Here is an 18849-nt window from a genome sequence, read left to right as displayed (position 1 = left end):
TGTATGCAGTTCATGTTTCCCTAGGTGCAACTGACCCAATTAGCTGTTGCTTCAGAGACATGCCACCACTGAGTGCTCTGGAGCGGCAAAAGATCCCAAAGCAGCAACTTTGTCTTCTAGTTATTTAAGCATCTCAGGTAGCTCACGGCTTCCTTCTTCTGTGCTGACTGACTGGAAATGGGTTGACAGATAAAGGATAGGAGGAAGGAGGAAGCAGAGGCTGCAAAAGGAAAGCAAGAATTACAGTTCTTGGGTCCAAATTGCCTGGGAGAAAGCAGAGATGTCAAAAGGACAAGAGCTTTGTGAATCTACTGGCAGGATTGTGTGAACACATGTTTACGGTCGCTATACTGCCCAGTCCAGTTTCATACTCTTTCACTGGAGAATGTTTTAGCTGTGTAAAATTTGGTAACAGCTCCAAATAAGTAAGTCCTGGCCTTCAGGCACAGGTACTCAAAGGGCTTCTTTTAACTCTGCTGGAAGCATCCTTCAAAGAAAGATCTAAGACTCCACTGTTCCTAGAGGATCAGGAAGACACTGATACTATCCACCTGAGAACAGTGGGCAGTTTTCCAAATCAGTTCAGAAGAACATGGAGGAGAATGCAGTTAGCCCTGATGTTCAGCACCAACATTGTCGGAATTACTGCCCTCCAAGCACTTGTTGCCAAATGTACCTTCTGTGCAATGAGAGGCCGAAGCAGGAGCAGCACACAAGGACTCAGAAGGTGAATTTCAGGACTGTTCTTCCACCAGATATGGAGAATGGGCTGGATCCGAGTTCCCAGGCAGTGGCTCCAGCTGGAGAGTTCATCTTGAGTCCGGCAGAGGAGAAGAAGCAGGACAAACAGCAGGTGGGGAAGTTTCCTTTTGGCAATTCAGTTGGCCTCCAAAGTGGCCTAATGTCAGATTCCCTGATCAAGGGTTTCACAGAAGCCCTTATCCGGGCATCTCCCGTCGTGTCATTCTCACAAGTTGCAGGATGGGAAGGAGTGTGTGAAGTTGGATTGTAAGGGGTTGTTTTGGCTATAAGCACATCAAGGACGCGAGGCTGAGATACGGTAGGAATGCCATCTGGTTGGGAGGGGGAGTGACACGCTTCGTGGGAAAGGGGACTAGCTAAGGGGATGTAGTTTAAAGTAGGTTTTGGCGGGAAGTCTTTATTCGCAGCTTGCCTTCTGTGCCGTTCATTACGCTTCAAAAAAACCGTTCAAAGAACTCCAGTTTCTTGACTGTGTGTGTGAATGCTTGAATGAGCAGGTGCTGACACCTAAATCCTGAAATCCTCTGTTGCCCGCTTGGCCTTGTTTTAATCATCCAAGGAGAATTGTTCCAAGACCATAAAACATTTATTCCTCCTCTAATTTTTAATTCTATTCTTTTATCCCCATCATTTTTTTTTCAGGACTTGAGAGGATTTGCAGAAACGGTCCCAAATTTCCTAGAAGCTGACAAAGCTTCAGCAACGATCAAGCCAAAAGCCTTTGGAAATGGAATTCAGTTGGGGGGAGGGAGCACTACTCCTTTAAAAGGTAAGGCTTGATGTCACTTATTACAGCTTGTTATTGCTCTCTTTGCGTTTTTTAATTATTGTCTTGGGTTTTTCTTGTTTAGGGAAGGCAGAAAAATATCGTTCTTCAGCCTGCAATTCAAACGTGAACTTATTTTTAATAAATTAGTACAAATGCAGGAGTCTGCTGGGCCAAGAGCTCAAATGGGACGAAATGTGCTGCTTATAGGAGAAAGGATCAAATAAACATTCTTTAGATAAGCAAATATTGTGGACTTCCCTCTGGCTTTGGGGCCAGAAGATTAAATGAGCCTGTGGGTTGACTGGTTGATTTATTTAGCTCCAGTCTTTGCTCTAAAAGTGAGAGGATTTTAGTCTTTGTGCATATGTTCTACTGCGTGTTCTGGATGTTTGTTTTGTATTGTGTTCCATGGAGCCCTTGGTGCTCTCTGAGCCTTGTAGTTTCTTGCATACATTTCATGGCCAGACTAGGCCACATCTTCAGTGCGAACAGGGAGAGGGCCTTGCTCATACTGTGTTCCTTTTTATTTTTAACCCTCTGCTGGCCACATAGTGTTACTGCAGGCGAGATGGGTGGCTATTGAACTTGTCTCAATGAATAAATAAATCCACCCTTCTCTTGCAGGTGATGGAATAATGCTGGAAATGCAGACTCAAACACCTGTGCTTTTTCAAGGAAGGAAAACAGCTGCTCTGCTGGATGCGGTAAGAGGATGAAGACAGGATTCCTGGGAATCCAAGGCAGTGCCAACTTGGTATTTCTGAACAAAGGTTTCCCCTCTGTTTGCAACTTTTCCCATAAGGAGACTGAAATCCACTTGGGGTGGTGGTGAAATTCCTGTAGTCAATACCCAGCTCTTATTTTGGCTTTTTCATCTAGGTCGGTGTTTCTCAACCTTGGCAACTTTAAGATCTGTGGACTTCAATTCCCAGAATTCCCAGCTAGGCATGCTTGGGCCAGGGTTGAGAAACACTGATCTAGGTAATGAACAATCTCCATGTTCTCTATGAGGAGGGTTTTTTTTCCCCCCCAGGGGCTGTTCACCTTGGAGGAAGTAGCTGTGCATTTCACCGAGGAAGAGTGGGTCCTGCTGGGTCCTGCCCAGAAAGCTCTGCACAGGGAAGTCATGGAGGAGATCAGTGGGATTGTGGCCTCTCTAAGTAAGTTCCATATTTCCCTGGAATCTATTGCAAATGGATTATTTTAGGGTTTTATTCACAGGTATAATATTTCAACCCCTCAGATCCTTTTCCTCATGTGTATTGGTATTTATCAGTGTTAATTTCAGTTTAATAAACAGATTGATATAGAGCGATGTTGAGTGCAAAACTCTGCCACTGTCAGGAACAAAGCTTACAACGCTTCGTATTCAAACGCTGAATCGGCTTTGCCTCCAAACGCTGAAAGTGTTAAGAGTCAGTCGGAAGGAAGGGAGGAACAGCAGGGACAGAAGCAGCCAAAGGAAGAAGAGAAAAGTCCCGAATTGCCTCCACCTCCCAGTGCACACAAAAGAAGAGCAGAAAGATGCACGGAGCAGCAGAGAAAGAGGGAAATCCTCGCGCGCCAAGAGAAACGTCAAAAAGAACGCACATGCACACATAAGGGGGAGAGTTTACTGTATATAAGGAGAGCCCTGATTGTGAAGAGGTTGTCAGGGACAACCGATCCGTTGATGCAACGCCACCTGGCTTGGAAACTGAAGAAAAACACTAACGGCCTTAAACCGTCCTTGGGTAGTGAAATATTTTTAAAAGGGAAACAAAGGAGTTGGTATTACTTCTAGCCAGACCATTTCAGAACATTCAGTTTCTTGCGCTGGTGAAATTGAGAAGTATTGTGAGGTAAAGTGTTTCAGTTTTATGGTTGTTAAATAAAATTCACCGACGTTTATTCCTGGTTAAAGTGCATCAGTTGGGACAGGACAGCCACCCAGAGTCACTTGTTGAGATGGGTGGCTATAGAAATTAAATAAATCAATTAAATTAAATTGAAAGCTATAGCTGCATTGAAGTATGGATTTAGCAATCAGCACAAATCGCCTTGGCATCAGAGCATTCCTAGGAGGAGTATTATACAGTGCCAGAACCACTGCTGAGGTGCTGTCATGCATACCTTGGAGAACGTATCTTAAGAGAAGTGGGCAGTAAAGGAAGACCTTAACATAAGCAAGGAGTCATAGGAGAACAAACACATCTTTCAAGTATTAGGAACTTGCATGATTTGAGAATTCAAAGCTTAATATTTGAATTTCTTTTTGATTTTAAAAAGGATATAGCAGGTTGCAACACCAAGTATCTGATTTACGCCTTAAATAGATGCTGGTTATAAACAGAGTAACATTTGAGGTGAGGTAGATGTGAGCCATGTGAAGTGCTTTTAGTTACTTCAATCATTGCAACTATTTATTAAGAATATTCATTGATTTTACCATTTTCCTGTCTTTATTTCTCAAGGTGAGGAATGGAAAACCCTTAAGAAAGAACAAAGTACCCGTGGAAGATTTTACATAGAGGAGAAGCCATATAAATGCTTGCAGTGTGAAAAATCCTTCTTTACAAAGGTATTGCTTAGCACACATAAGAGAACTCACGCTAAGGAGAAGCCGTACCAGTGCTTGGAATGTGGGAAGTGCTTCACGTGGAAGACAAACCTAGAGAGGCATCAGCGAGGTCACACAGGGGAGAAACCCTATAAATGCTTGGAATGCGGAAAAAGATTCACTGAGAGTTCAGCTCTTATTATGCATCAAATCATTCATATGGAGGAGAAGCCGTACAGATGCTTGGAATGTGGGAAGTGCTTCACTTCAAACACACACCTGAGTATTCATCAAAGAATTCATACAGGCGAAAAGCCGTATCAGTGCTTGGTGTGCGGAAAGAGCTTCAGTGTGAGCAGCAATCTCGCTTCACATCGCAGGATTCACACGGGGGAGAAACCCTCCAAATGCTCGGAATGCGGAAAGTGCTTCAGTTCAAACCGGCACTTGAGTAGACACCAAAGAATTCACACCGGGGAGAAACCCTATAAATGTCTGAAGTGTGGAAAAAGTTTCAGCGTGAGCAGTAATCTTGCTTCTCATCACAGGATTCACACAGGCGAGAAACCCTATAAATGTGCAGAGTGTGGAAAATGCTTTGCTCGCAGTTCAGACCTTGTTAAGCATAAGAAAATTCACACGGGGGAGAAACCCTATCAGTGCTTGGAATGTGGGAAATGTTTTGTGGGCAGTTCAGACCTGGTGAAGCATAAGAAGATTCACACAGGGGAGAAACCGCACAAATGCTTGGAGTGTGGGAAGTGCTTTGCTCGCAGTTCTGATCTTATTAAACATAAAAAAATTCACACGGGGGAAAAACCACATAACTGCTTGGAGTGTGGGAAGTGCTTCACTCAAAAGGCACAGTTAAGTAGACACCAGAGCACTCACACGGGGGAGAAACCCTATAAATGCTTGGAATGCGGGAAAAGTTTCACTCAGAGTTCAGCTCTTATTACGCATCAAATAATTCATACGGGGGAGAAGCCCTTTAAATGTTTGGAATGCGGAAAGTGCTTCAGTTCAAACACACATTTGCGCAGGCATCGGAGAACTCACACGGGGGAGAGACCCTATACATGCTTGGAATGTGGGAAGTGCTATAGCCAGAGAGCTGAACTCAACAGGCATCAAAGAACCCACACAGGAAAGAAACCCTATAAATGTTTGGAATGTGGGAAAAGCTTCACTCAAAGTTCTTCTCTTATTACCCATCAAATCACTCACACAGGAGAGAAACCCTATAAGTGTTCAGAATGTGGAAAGTGCTTCAGTTCAAACACACACTTGCGCAGGCATCAGAGAACTCACACGGGGGAGAGACCTTATAAATGTGCAGAATGTGGAAAGTGCTTTAGTTCAAACACGCACCTCTGCCGACATCAAAGAACCCATACAGGGGAGAGGCCATATAAGTGCATGAAGTGTGGAAAGAGTTTCAATGTGAGCAGTAACCTGGCATCTCATCAAAGGATTCATACAGGGGAGAGACCATATAAATGTCCAGAATGTGGGAAGTGCTTCCTCCGCAGTTCCCACCTTATTATCCATGTGAAAAACCACACACGAGGGAAGCCCTACAAATGCCTGGAATGTGGAAAATGCTTCATCACAAAGGCTAGCCTTGGCACGCATGAGAAAAATCATACCGGAGAGAAATCCTATAAATGCTTGGAGTGTGGAAAGTGTTTCAATTGGAATGCACACCTGAGAACCCATCAACGGATTCATACGGGGGAGAGACCTTACACGTGTTTGGAGTGTGGAAAGAGCTTCAGTGTCAAGAGCTCCCTCGTCACCCATCACAGAATTCATACCGGAGAGAGGCCCTACAAATGTTTGGAGTGTGGGAAATGCTTCAGTTCGAACACACACCTAAGCAGACATCAGAGAACTCACACAAGCGAGAGACCGTATAAATGCTTGGAGTGTGGAATGAACTTCAGTTTACACAGTCATCTGCTTTCCCATCATAGAATTCATACTGACGAGAAACCACATAAGTGCTTGAAATGTGGGAAATGTTTCTCTCTCCGGTCTCAACTTAGTATCCATGAAAGGAATCACACGGGGGTGAAACCATATACATGTTCGGAGCATGGAAAGAGTTTCACTATGGTTAGTTCCCTCACTTCCCATTACCGAGCCCATACGAATGAGATAAACATATAAATGCAACAAAAGCTTTGTTTGATTCTGAGTTAGGCATCAAATAATCTTCACTTGGGGGAGAAGCCACAGAATTGATTAGGAAAGGGAAAGTGCTATATTACAAGGATACATCTTTGCATACTTTAAAGAAATCACACAGAGAACATATATAAATGTTTGGGGTGCGCAAAGTGATTCAGGTTAAGTGGTAATCTGATAAAGTCAGCCTTTAGAAACCAAGCAGAAATTTTTTAGTGAGACATACCCAAGTAGAGCCAACAGAGTTCTACTGGGAGACTGTATTAATGCTTGTGGAATGTGGACTGAGATTCACTACAGGGACAAACTAGAGCATATAAAAATACTGAAATGCGACATTCTTGGTCAATGCTTGGAACATGGGGAGAGGATGAACTTTTGATACAGGGAAAACCTCTTAGAATAAAAGCGAGAAATACAGGAAAAGCTTTTGAAGTTCGTTAAAATAAACAAACCACGATGGCTCTTAATGATAGAAGGAGAAGCACTTTTATGTTGAACTCGGTCCATTGTATCAGTTTGATAAAAAGTTATTTGAAATGTTGAATTATAAAAATATCCATTGTAGTAGTGTATATATTTGTGGCATTGGGAAAACTGAAACCAGTATACTGTATATGCAAGAGAGAGAGAATTGCATTATTATTGTAGTTAAGGTCCTAGAAAAGTACAAAGTTGTGGTAGTTAGCACTTCCCTACTTAGAGGAACAGAAACCGGTGTGTATCAGTCAGATTATTTGGCTTGTGAAATCATGTCTGAAATTGAAACATGAAAGCAAGCCATTCCTTATTTGCCATGATTCATCAACAGTTGCTCCTTCCTGCTTTCTACATGGGGGGAAGAGACATTGGCAAGAACAGGCATTGACTGTTGTTGTTTATTCGTTCAGTCGCTTCCGACTCTTCGTGACTTCATGGACCAACCCACACCAGAGCTTCCTGTCGGTTGCCAGCACCCCCAGGGACAAGTCCGTCACCTCTAGAATATCATCCATCCACCTTGCCCTTGGTCGGCCCCTCTTCCTTTTGCCCTCCACTCTCCCCAGCATCAGCATCTTCTCCAGGCTGTCCTGTCTTCTCATTATGTGGCCAAAGTACTTCAGTTTTGCCTTTAATATCATTCCCTCAAGTGAGCAGTCTGGCTTTATTTCCTGGAGGATGGACTGGTTCGATCTTGCGATCCAAGGCACTCTCAGAATTTTCCTTGAACACCACAGTTCCAAAGCATCTATCTTCCTTCACTCAGCCTTCCTTATGGTCCAGCTCTCACAGCCATATGTTACTACAGGGAACACCATTGCTTTAACTATGCGGGCCTTTGTTGTCAGTGTGATGTCTCTGCTCTTAACTATTTTATCGAGATTGGTCATTGCTCTTCTCCCAAGGATTAAGCGTCTTCTGATTTCCTGACTGCAGTCAGCATCTGCAGTAATCTTTGCACCTAGAAATACAAAGTCTTTCACTGCTTCTACATTTTCCCCCTCTATTTGCCAGTTATCCATCAAGCTGGTTGCCATAATCTTGGTTTTTTTGAGGTTTAGCTGCAAGCCAGCTTTTGCACTTTCTTCTTTCACCTTCATCATAAGGCTCCTCAGTTCCTCTTTGCTTTCAGCCATCAAAGTGGTATCATCTGCATATCTCCGATTGTTAATGTGGCATTGACTGTATCATCTTAAATTTTTGAAGCTTTATGAAGGAGTCTTCAGAACGTTGGGACTGAGGTGAAGTTGTAACAACTTGAGCCAAGAGTTGGAATGCTGTTGATGTAAAATTTCTTGAGCCCAGAAAAGCATTTCACAAATGGCTTCATAACATTCTGATTAGCAAGCTTGTTGAATGAGGGCTGTCTGGCAAAAGGATTCCCTGGAAAGTGTATTTGAAGATTGCATTTGCCGAACTCATTTAATTAGGTTAGCTACCAACTTAGCATATGGATGGCTTAACATGATCTGCAGACCCAGGCCTTTTGATTAGTTTACAGGACAACATACTCAGTAACCAGGTTAAGCATCTTGTGCAAGCACAGCCAATTGTTCTTAAAACTGGAGGGAGGAATTCTTTTTGTAACTGTAATTCTGTGTTTCTGTGTGTTGTTTAGATTTCAGGATTGCCTTGGCTAGCAGTTAACTCCCTTGTAATGATTTATACACCCAGCAAAGTAGAACGTAGCATTGTTTTGTTGAGCATTTACTCTAACAAGTATTAAGTTAAAATCTTTGAGATGTCTGATTTTTATGAATAGTTCAGTCCGACGTAAAACACGACATCTGTTCCATGTTCTATGAAACAAGGTCTGAAGAGTTGCAAAATCACGTGCAAATGTTCACATCATCATCAGACAAAATATGTGGTTACAATCTTAGATGAGTTCAGTTTGCAGACACCAGCTGAGCTCATTTGGGTGCTGACGTTGTATTACGTGACAATAAGGACTTTTCCAAACCTTGCTGGAAAGAAACAGTGATTGATTCAGTTCTGGAAATAGGAAATACAGCTGGAGTACATTTTAGGCATTATTACTCAATATTCTGTTTTGCTGGACATTTGAACAGTACTTGGGAGTAGTAGTTCCTTGAGAATAATGCCCTGGACAACGAAGCCTTTAAAGAGGATTTGCATCTCCAATTCTTTCCCTTCTGAAAAAATAAAAACTAAAATATTGTAGCCAAAACGCCGTTCTTTTTTTCCCCCACTGTGTGCGTTGGTGTTTGTAGACACATATATGTATTGCCTGAAGGTTTTGTGTAGGAGGTTGATAATACAATAAATTTAATTTGCAAATCTCTGCAGTGCTGTAAAGGTTTAAGGATCTGTATGTTCTGGCCAGTGAGGTTGGATGGATATTCCATCCAAATGGTGTGCCCAACTCTTGTCAAGGGTGGCTGTTGGAAGACATCAGCCTTTTCTGCTTAGGTTCCTGCCTAGCACCAAGTCAGATTCCCCCAACCTATTGCCTTTAGAGCAGCGTTTCTCAGCCTTAAGATGTGTGGACTTGCTGGGGAATTCTGGGAATTTTGGAAACTTCATAAAACCTGGTAGTGTTAAAATGTTAAAATGCAATTTATATATTTGATTTTATTACAACTCTGAAGACAAGCGTGTCTCTCCCTTTTCCCTAAAAGGCCCAGCAAGCCATAAAGCAGCTTTTTTCACACATGGCAACTTGCTGGGGAATTCTGGGAATTGAAGTCCACATATCTTCAAAAAGTTACCAGCGTTGAGAAACGCTGCTCCAGAGGTGTAAATCTCTTTGTGGTCTCTGAGAGTCGACAACGACTTGATGGCAAGTAACCGATCAATCTGAGAGTAACGCATTGAAAGCTGTTCCCCGCCCGCCAAAACTTGCGTGGCGCACCTGCCCTCCGTTCGTGATCCGAGACCTTGCTTTGATGGTGCCCTTCTCTGGCTTTGCTCGGCGGGGCTTTAACTGTTCGGCTGGGAAAGGGTTAAGCGCACGGACGTGAACGGCTAGAGCGGAAGGGGCGGGCGGCCTTGAAGAGCCACGCCCCTTTCTGTCCGCCTGCTGCCCTTCCGGGTTGGGGCGGCCGCTCTTGCTCTTGCCGCTGCTGCGGTGCCTCCGCGGGGACCCGGTGAGCGCCCTCCGGGCGGCGCGCGGAGCCCCGGGAGGCGGAAGGAGGCTCCCCGGTATGACCCCCGTCTCCGGGCCTTCCCCAGCCGCCGCCCCCGGGCACCCTTGGGGTTCCCCAGCCTGTCTCCCCAGGCGCTGATGCGGAGGCGGGACTCTTCTGGCTCTCAAGGGCACACGCGTGTTAGGCTTCTGCACGTGGAAAGGGTCCTGGGTACACGCATACGAGTCCTTTCCCACGTGCTGCGTGGATACTGACCTCCTTTTCCCGATTGGCTCTGTTGCTGGCTTAGCTCATGATCAGGAGCCTCGAGTTCTGATGCTCGTTTTGAGGTGGTGGTTTTGTTTTTTTGCCAAGGAAGAACCTTTCCTTGTGGGAAGGTTGCAGACATCTCCTGCGGGAGACCTCTCACGTCCTGCTAAGGTTCCTCGAAGCACTCGTGGGAGTTGCTCTTCCTCAGGCCCGCGGCTCCCCTCCTTTCAGTGGGGAAGGGATTGGACTAGGACCGCGGTGCCTCCGGGCCCGTAACGCTTTCTCAGTCCCGCCTCCCTCGCCGGCTTTCTGCTGTGGAAATATTGAGGGAGCCATGGTGGGTACGCTGCTTCCATCTCCTGCAGAAAAGGAGGGATGTAAATCTAATAAAACGATCTACATTCCCTGTAATGCCAACTAATTACAAGATCCAAGCAGAAGGTGCCAAGCAGAATATGTTGGTTTGCACCAAATATCATGCCAAGGCCGGTATGGTTTTTGTAAAATGAGGCACATTCTTTGATTCAAGATTCTTTGGATCTTATTCTTTGGATCTTATTCTTTGGATCTTATTCTCTAATGAGTTTCCAGCTCTTGTTACAATGATCCAGGGAGTGTTGTGGCAAAATCATGAAGCCAATACCTCTGTCCCTCCTATAACACTTCATCCCAGTTTTCATTTCCCATTGCTTTTTAGGAAGAAAAGGAGGATTTACTGGGAACAGGGACTGATTTATCCTGAAGCAAAAAAAGGGATCCAGCAGATAACAGACAGAAGCTCAAAGAGGAAGAAAGATCTGCCTTCCCACAGGGTGAGGAGTTTGGTCTCCCTCTCTTCAGTCTACAGGTGATCCTAATGAAGCTTTATGGCAGTGTTTTTCAAATGTGGCAACTTTAAGATATGTGGACTTCAACTCCCAGAATTGCCCATGCTGGCTGGGCAATTCTGGGAGTTGAAGTCCACATATCTTAAAGTTGTCAAGTTTGAAAAAAGCTGCTTTATGGCTTCCTGGGCCCTGTAGGGATAGGGGAGAGACACGCTTGTCTTCAGAGTTGTAATAAAATCAGATATATCAATGCATTTTAACACTACCAGGTTTTATGAAGAGTTTCCTAATCTGTCACCTGGACGAATTAAGTTAGTTAGTTTAGTCGCACATAAGCAACCGGAATATTTCTATTTCTTCTGAAGAAAGCAGAAAGACATATGCATATTCATAGTATATGTAATTAAACTTCTTTCTTTTTTTTTCCTTTCACATCTTTGTAACTGTATTAGTATTTCTTGCTTTGTTCTTGTTTAAGTTCTGTAATTTCATTTGGTATAGATGAAAATGTATGTGTTTGTTAGAAATCTGAATTCAGCAGGAGCCATAGTTAGAGGGTGTCCTGTGTATATGCAGAGTGCTAGAAGAATGCCAAGTAATTGAAGTTGCAGAAGAATAAAAAAGCATGTTATTGAAAAGAATAACATGCTCATAATATAGCGGTATTGGACACAGGTATCAGTGAGTGCTGGCAAATGTTCATTATCTCTGAAGTAAGTTAGATTTATAAAGAGGGCAGAAAAGCTCATTACTATCTAAATTACATCTTGAAGAGAGGGAAGCAAGAGAGAGAAAGAGGGCAAGTTCATTTTTGTCTCTTAAACAAAGAGACTAATTTAACTAAGAAGAGTTCCAGGTGACAGACATACAAAGTCCTGTAAAGATTTCCCCTCATCTGTTTCCCGCCATTTATTTATTTACATTTTCAATGTATATGGCTGTCCATCTCACATACATGACTGGGGGGGGCCCACAACTTTAAAATAAATAACAATACATACATTTGCTAAAAAATAAACCAGAAATAAAACCCAAAGCTGCCAGAGAATCATAAAAAGCCCTCAGCATAGAGAGGAGCCCCAGGTTCAAGCACTGGGTGTCAAAACAGCTCAGAGGTGCAAGGAGAGCCGCGGTCTCCAACACCCTTTAAATTTTGGACTTGGCAATCAGCACGCTGGTTAGTGGTCAAATAAGGAGTGATGTGTTTTGATTCACGTGAACTAATATATTGAGTATTTTCTAAGACAAGCAGGTATTACTGACTCGGACCCATTCTTTCTCTCATAGGCAATAGAGTGATGCTGGAAATGCCTACTCAGCCACCTGTCCTTTTCAATGGAGGGAAAACAGCTGTTGTGCAACTGGATTGGGTAAGAGGAATGAAGGAGAGAAGCACGCTGGTGACAACCTGTGATGATTGGGGATTAGAACTGTCACTCAGAGCATGGCAATACAAGGCACCTCCTCCAGTTTATATCCAGCAGGGAGAGGGGAACTGGGGAGAGGAGGGTCTGGGGGAATTTCAGATTCCAAGCCCTAGGAAAACCTCCCTCTGTCGCAATGGCAGGTTTGTAAGTATATATTTAATGCCAGGGTAACAAAGATTCTATAGATAGGTTGAAATATTAGGGAGATTTGTTGACAATATATTTGACTTTTTAAATCAAAGTTAATTTGATTCCTTGTTTCAGTGTTAACGATATGACTATGGTGTTCTAAATTTTCCTCCCTGCATCACGTTACCTCCCATATATGTAAAGAAATAAAGGAGAAAAACATGAATTTCCAAACTGGGAGAAGGGTTGGTGGTGCTGGCCAAACCAGTAGATCCTTTAAAGATATCCCTTGCTTAAGGGGATTCCTTTTCGAGAAAGAAAGTGAATAAGGACCCCCAGACCTCTGACTTTCTGTGACCTGGCCTTTGTCCTGCTGGTCTTGTTGAGTCTGAATGAATCTTTTCTCTCTCTTTGCCTCTGCCAAAGCTTCTGCCAGCGAGGCTGTGATGGTCACTAGGGATGTGGAAATCCTGAAATTAAAATCCACTTTGCTTTGCATCTGAAGAGTAGAAATCTCTGTGTTATCCGTGAGCAAGGAAGGTACTCCTCTTCTCCTTCCCTTTCTCCCTCTCCCTCTCCCTCCAGAGGCTGTTCACGTTGGGGGAGGTGGCTGTGCATTTCACCGAGGAAGAGTGGGCACTGCTGGATCCTGACCAGAAAGGTCTTCACAGAGAAGTCATGGAGGAGATCAGTGAAATTTTGGCCTCTCTTGGTAAGGCAGCTTCTTTCCCTAGAAACACATGCCACTCGATTCATTTAAATATATGTATGTATGTATGTATGTATGTATGTATGTATATATGTATATATTACCCATTAGCAGCATGGGATAGAAAATAAATAAATAAATAAGTTTCACCCCTTCAGATCTTTCATCTTATTTAGTTATTCATGGAAAGAGTGAAGCAAAAGTTTTCAACTACCAAATACCTTTAGCAATTAGTGTTGGTTCACCGTTGGTTTCAGGATTATAAAACTGAAATGTAACCAGCGTAACAAACCAGCAGCATCTGAAGCAGTATAATACAGAATGGGATTCTACAGTATAATTAACCAGGTGTAGGTAGCCCCATGTTTAGCTATAAAATGCCTCGTTGATTAAAGACATTGGGTTCCTCAGATTTCCCACAGTTATGGGGAGTTAGTTACGCTGAGAGTTCAGTCCTGCCAGTCCAGTTCTTACCAGTCAGTTTTTCGTTAATGCTTTTGAAATGTGTGGTAAGGCCTCTGCATCTAAGCCTAAACCATGTTTTGTTCTTCCTTGAATCACAGCTATACATCTAGGCAGTTTAGTGATTTGGGGAGTCTGAGCTTTTTATCAATTTCCTGTCTTTATTTCAGAAGGTGATGGAAGAGAAATCAAGGATGACGGGGAGCCACCCACCAATCAAACCTTTAAATGCTTAATATGTGGAAACAGCTTCAGTCAGAAGGCAGAACTGAACAGACATCAAATAACCCACATAGGGAAGAGACCATACAAATGCTTGGAATGTGGAAAGTGCTTCAATCGGAACGGAAACCTTGCTATACATCAAAGAACTCACACAGGAGAGAGACCATATAAATGTGTGGAATGTGGAAAGTGCTTCAGCTCCAAAACTCACCTAAACACCCATCAAAGGACTCACACGGGGGAGAGGCCGTATAAATGCATAGAGTGCGGGAAATGTTTCAGTTCGAAATCACATCTGACTACCCATCAAAGAACTCATACAGGGGAGAAACCGTACAAATGCTTGGAGTGTGTGAAGTCCTTCATTTCAAACTCGCAGCTAACAAGGCATCAGAGAACTCACGTACAGGATGGACCACATCAGTGCCTGGAATGTGGGAAGTATTTCAGTTCAAAGCCACACCTAAGGAGGCATCAAAGAGCTCGTGCCGGAGGGGCGCCGCATGCCTGCCTAGAGTGTGGGAAAAGCTTCCTTTGCAATTCCGCCCTCATGGTGCATAAAAGGAATCACACGCGGGAGAAACCCCATAAATGCTTAGAGTGCGGGAAGTGCTTTGCTTGCAATACAGAACTGAGCATCCACGAGAGAACTCACACAGGAGAGAGACCCTATAAATGCTTGGAGTGCGGAAAGTCTTTCAGCTCAAAGGCAAACTTAAATTCCCATGAAAGGATTCACACAGGGGAGAAACCCTATAAGTGCTTGGAGTGTGGAAAGTCTTTCAATTCCAACACGCACCTCAGAATACATCGGAGGACTCACACGGGGGAGAGACCCTACCAGTGCTCCGAGTGTGGAAGGAGCTTCACTGTGAGCAGCTCCCTGACTTCTCATTACAGGATCCACACGGGGGAGAAACCCTACGAATGCTTAGAGTGTGGGAAATGCTTTGCTCACAGTTCTGAACTTCTCACACACACAAAGATTCACAGGGGAGAGAAGCCACACAAGTGCTCAGAATGTGGGAAGGGCTTCATCACACGGACAAACCTGAACACGCACAAACGAACTCACACAGGAGAGAGACCTTTCAAATGCTTGGAGTGTGGAAAGTGCTTCATCACAAAGGCAAATCTCAGGACCCATAAAAGAATCCACACAGGGGAAAGACCGTTTGAATGCGTGGAATGTGGGAAGAGTTTCAGTCAGAGGATAAATCTCATTTCTCATCAGAAAACTCACACAGGACAAATCGTAGAAATGCTAAAATGCTAAAAAGACTTTTTTTAAAGGCAGAACTTCCAAAGCCACATTAGCCAAACTCCATCCACCCTCAAGTGATGCCTGATTCTATCAGAAGCAAAAAAAGAAAAACACTTTTCTCATGCATGGGAAGTTATTCTGAGAATGCATTAATATGGGGGAGGGAGTAGCAAAATCCAGAAAAATGGCCATATATACTGTATGTTTGACCATATTCTGTATGTTGTGCAAGGAAAAAAGTCCCATTCTTCCTGGAATTGGAGATGATTTCCTGTTTAGAAACAAATTCATTTATTTATCATATTTTTATCACCGCCCATCTCCCCCACATGGGGGACGCGTGTTGACAAATGCACGTCAACAGATAAATTGGCTTGTAAGCCATGTACAGATTAGAAATGGAGAACATATTCCAACATCTGTGCATCATGACAGTCTAAAGCAGCCTTGAGTATATCACTGCAAACTTTAAACCTCTTGGTTGCACATGTAATAACTTGGGGGCCGCAGTAGTTTTGTAGTTTTTCAGTAGATTGTTGAACACTGTTATAAAACTAAACTCCCCCTCAAATGATACATGATCCTCTAAGTAGAAGCAAAAACTTCTCTGTTGTACTAAGTGAGGCATATCTAAGTTGGAAATGTCATAGGTGGAAAAAATTAATTTGAGATAACAGAAGAAAAATATGTAAGCATAGAAATACTATTAATAAAATAAGACCAATAATATTCTGCTCGTACTTCTCATCATGGCCAGCAAATTTTAAAATGTCTTTGGAAGGCATGCAGATGCAGAGTTGGCTTAAAGAAAGCTCCTCCCTCAAATGGTATCGTAAGAAAATTGTCATGGATTATCCATTATCCTAGAGTTTAGGACATGGGGTGGGAATGCAGAGTCTGGTTGAATATTTAAAAAAGCCTTTTTATAAGTAACAGCAGCTTAAATGACTCGGTACTACATAGTTTCTAGACTGCTTTGAATAGCATCTAAATTCCTGTAGCAGGTTCATTTGGTCAGCTAAATGTGTAAGAATTGATTTATTGAAGTTAATACATAGTTTCTACTCAGAACAGTCAAGTGAAAAGCTTTGAATTGATCCTTCACTTTTACTAATAGTAAAACAGAGAAAATATCCATATTAAAAATGTATTTATTCAACTGCTAGAAGGTTTTAAAAATTGTCTACCAGCATTTTCAATTCTCATAGAAGACTTCATCAGACAAGGTGGCTGAAAATAATGGAGAAAAGCTGAGTGATGATGGTGGAGGAAAATTGAGAATGCTCTTGAGAAGGCAGTGGTGTTAGATTGCATTGAAAACTCCCCTGAATTTTAATCGGAAGAAAGAAGCTATTCCTGATTGACCCAGCAGTTTGGGAAATGTGAGTTAAAGCTGAGATGTCGAAATGTTCACCCATCGTGAGCCAATTTTCTGTGGCTTATCATGCATAATGATAAGAATAACTTAATTATCTCTCTTCCTGGGATTTTGCTCAGACACTTGGGAGAAGATGTTCTTCAAGAATAAGAGGCCTGGACAACTGGGCTTCAAAGGAAAGTCACATACCTGATTGTTTTACTCGAATGAATGAATGAATGAATATCTTTATTACAGTCTTTGACCAGCCTCTACAATAAAAGAACGTCAATTTGTTGTCAGGGAAAAGAAGAACAATAAAAGAGTGAAGCAATATGTCTAATTAAAAGTTTTGCGGAATTGCATAACTTGATAAAAATATTTATTTCTGAAAAAAAGTTGACCAAAAAAGTTTCATTTGTTCATGTTGAATGTAATAATTAGGTAAAATGTGCAGATATCTGCCAGATTGTAACTGTCACCCTTCCAGAACAGAAGCCCCACAAATCGACTCCTTTAGTCTTTGCCAAGAGTTGAGTTTACTGAACCCCCTTTCAGATCCGGTCCAAAGTGGTGATCACTGTTGGCCCATCATGAATGTGATGCGGGGTGGTGTCCCCTCAGGAAGTGACAGACTCTCAAGCCCCTTTCTGCCAGTGGGGAAGGTATCTTGGATCCTGGCAGGATAGCCCACTTCACCTGGGGTTGTGTCCTGCCAACACAAGGATAAGGCAGTATGTGGACAAGGCCACCTTGCCCAAGAAAAAAAACAAGGGGTTCCCTAGAGAGAAAGGACCACCAAAAGAACAAGAATTAAGTTTCTTCCACTCTTCACTATAAGTCTTTTTCCTTCTTGTGGGAAAACTCTGGACCACGTAGTTGAAGTTCAGAAATGGGCAAACCTTTGAAATGGTTAAAGATCTTGAACCTAGAAAGACAGGATCTTCCTTGCCAGGAGGCCTGATTGAAATGATGAGCCATCTTTTTGCTCTTTGGCTGACCTCTGAGGAAGGTGGTCTGGGGGCTTCTGTCACCCTTCAGTGTTATATCCCGGAAAGAGCTAGAAAGGAATCTCTTCTGAACACTAGGGAGGTGCTGCAGATCATTATATCGAACAGTCTAGAAGAAGAAAATATTTAGGAAGAGTGATAGGGTTAGAAGCTCTGATGATAATGTTCGGCCATGTGTCCTTCCATTAGAGTGCCTTAGAAAGTAGGCAATGAACTTCTTAAGTGAGTCAGGTCAAAGATGTTGTTGTGATAGTGGGGACATTGACAGCTTGGAAAATTTAACTTTAATCCCAATTTTTTCTTTTGGTCCTAGAAAGAATTTGGAACCCAGTCTTGGTATTAAGTCCTTGCTCTCAGTGTGACAATTCCAGATGTGTTGGCTTATTAATCCAATTATCTTCTCAATTATTCCCTTTCTACATCAGGTAGCTTCTGTTACCAGTACAGACTTTGTAACAATATATCTTTCAAAGAGAAAAGAGATGCTTACTAAACTGCATAACTTAAAATGTAATTTCTGCAAGAGAGAAAGATCTTTTACCTAAAAGATGGGTTAGTCAAATACATATATGAAGTGGAAATTCAAAAAGTGATCAGGATGTAGTATCTTTGATCAAAAAACATGGGATGGGGTGAGGTTGGAGCCTGGGGATTGTGTAGAGGGATGCAATGGAGACTGGGACTTCTGTTCCTTTTACTCAGGGCTTAATATTCTTTTACTTTACACTCAGCCCCGTTTGATCCTCTACCTCCCAGCCTTTAAATGTATGTATGTGTGTATGTATGTATGTGTCTGTATACATTTAATTAATTAAATTTATGTCACCACTCATCTCCCCCAATGGGGGACTCGGCAGTTTACAATAAAACGATACTAAAAACATAACCACCTAATTTACCATTAGAAATATAAATAGAGAATAAACATAGAATCCAAGTGGAGATGGAACACAATCACTAAGGGGTGCTATGGCGCCAGCCACCCCCAGGTGGAGCTGTCACTCTCCCCCTCCCAAGCAAGGCGGCAGAACCAGGTCTTCAATTTCTTCCGGAAGTCCAAGAGCAAGGAGACCCGTCTCAACTCTGGGGGCAAGATGTTCCAAACACACACACACACACATATATATATAAAATCATACACACAGACACACACACACAATGCTCTTGCCAACCTAGCAATTCAAAAGCATGCAAATGCGAGTAGATAAATAGGTACCACTTTAGCAGGAAGGTAACAGCGTTCCGTGACTCATGCTGGCCTCATGACCACGGAAGTGTCTTCGGACAACACTGGCTCTTTGGCCATGAAACAGAGATGAGCGCCACCCCCCAGTGTTGGA

General features: G+C 42.9%; 2 protein-coding genes across 3 annotated transcripts in view; both read left to right on the top strand.

The window, feature by feature from the left end:
• The first annotated feature begins 508 nt into the window (after positions 1–508).
• Positions 509–18849, top strand: part of LOC134489776 (zinc finger protein 91-like) — a 73145-nt gene continuing 54804 nt past the window's right edge. The window contains exons 1-4 of the mRNA XM_063292639.1: positions 509–853; positions 1405–1531; positions 2156–2235; positions 2565–2691. Coding sequence (XP_063148709.1) covers positions 593–853; positions 1405–1531; positions 2156–2235; positions 2565–2691 — 595 coding nt within the window. The 5' untranslated portion in view covers positions 509–592. The remainder of the gene's footprint in view (positions 854–1404; positions 1532–2155; positions 2236–2564; positions 2692–18849) is intronic.
• On the top strand, positions 10807–16420 carry LOC134491968 (zinc finger protein 709-like). Of its 2 annotated transcripts, none has more exons than XM_063296072.1 (4): positions 10807–10911; positions 12214–12296; positions 13068–13194; positions 13827–16420. In XM_063296072.1, exons 2-4 carry the CDS (start codon positions 12225–12227, stop codon positions 15152–15154), a joined length of 1527 nt encoding a protein of 508 aa, XP_063152142.1. In that variant the 5' UTR covers positions 10807–10911; positions 12214–12224; the 3' UTR covers positions 15155–16420. The 2 variants fall into 2 exon arrangements, with proteins under 2 accessions (XP_063152142.1, XP_063152141.1); XM_063296071.1 differs by having other exon boundaries at positions 10808–10911; positions 13824–16420.

Source organism: Candoia aspera, chromosome 2, assembly GCF_035149785.1.
Source record: "Candoia aspera isolate rCanAsp1 chromosome 2, rCanAsp1.hap2, whole genome shotgun sequence".
In the NCBI taxonomy this organism is placed as follows: Eukaryota; Metazoa; Chordata; class Lepidosauria; order Squamata; family Boidae; genus Candoia; species Candoia aspera.
The sequence above is the reverse complement of the archived record's forward strand: the minus strand, read 5'-3'. Positions and strand labels throughout refer to the sequence as shown.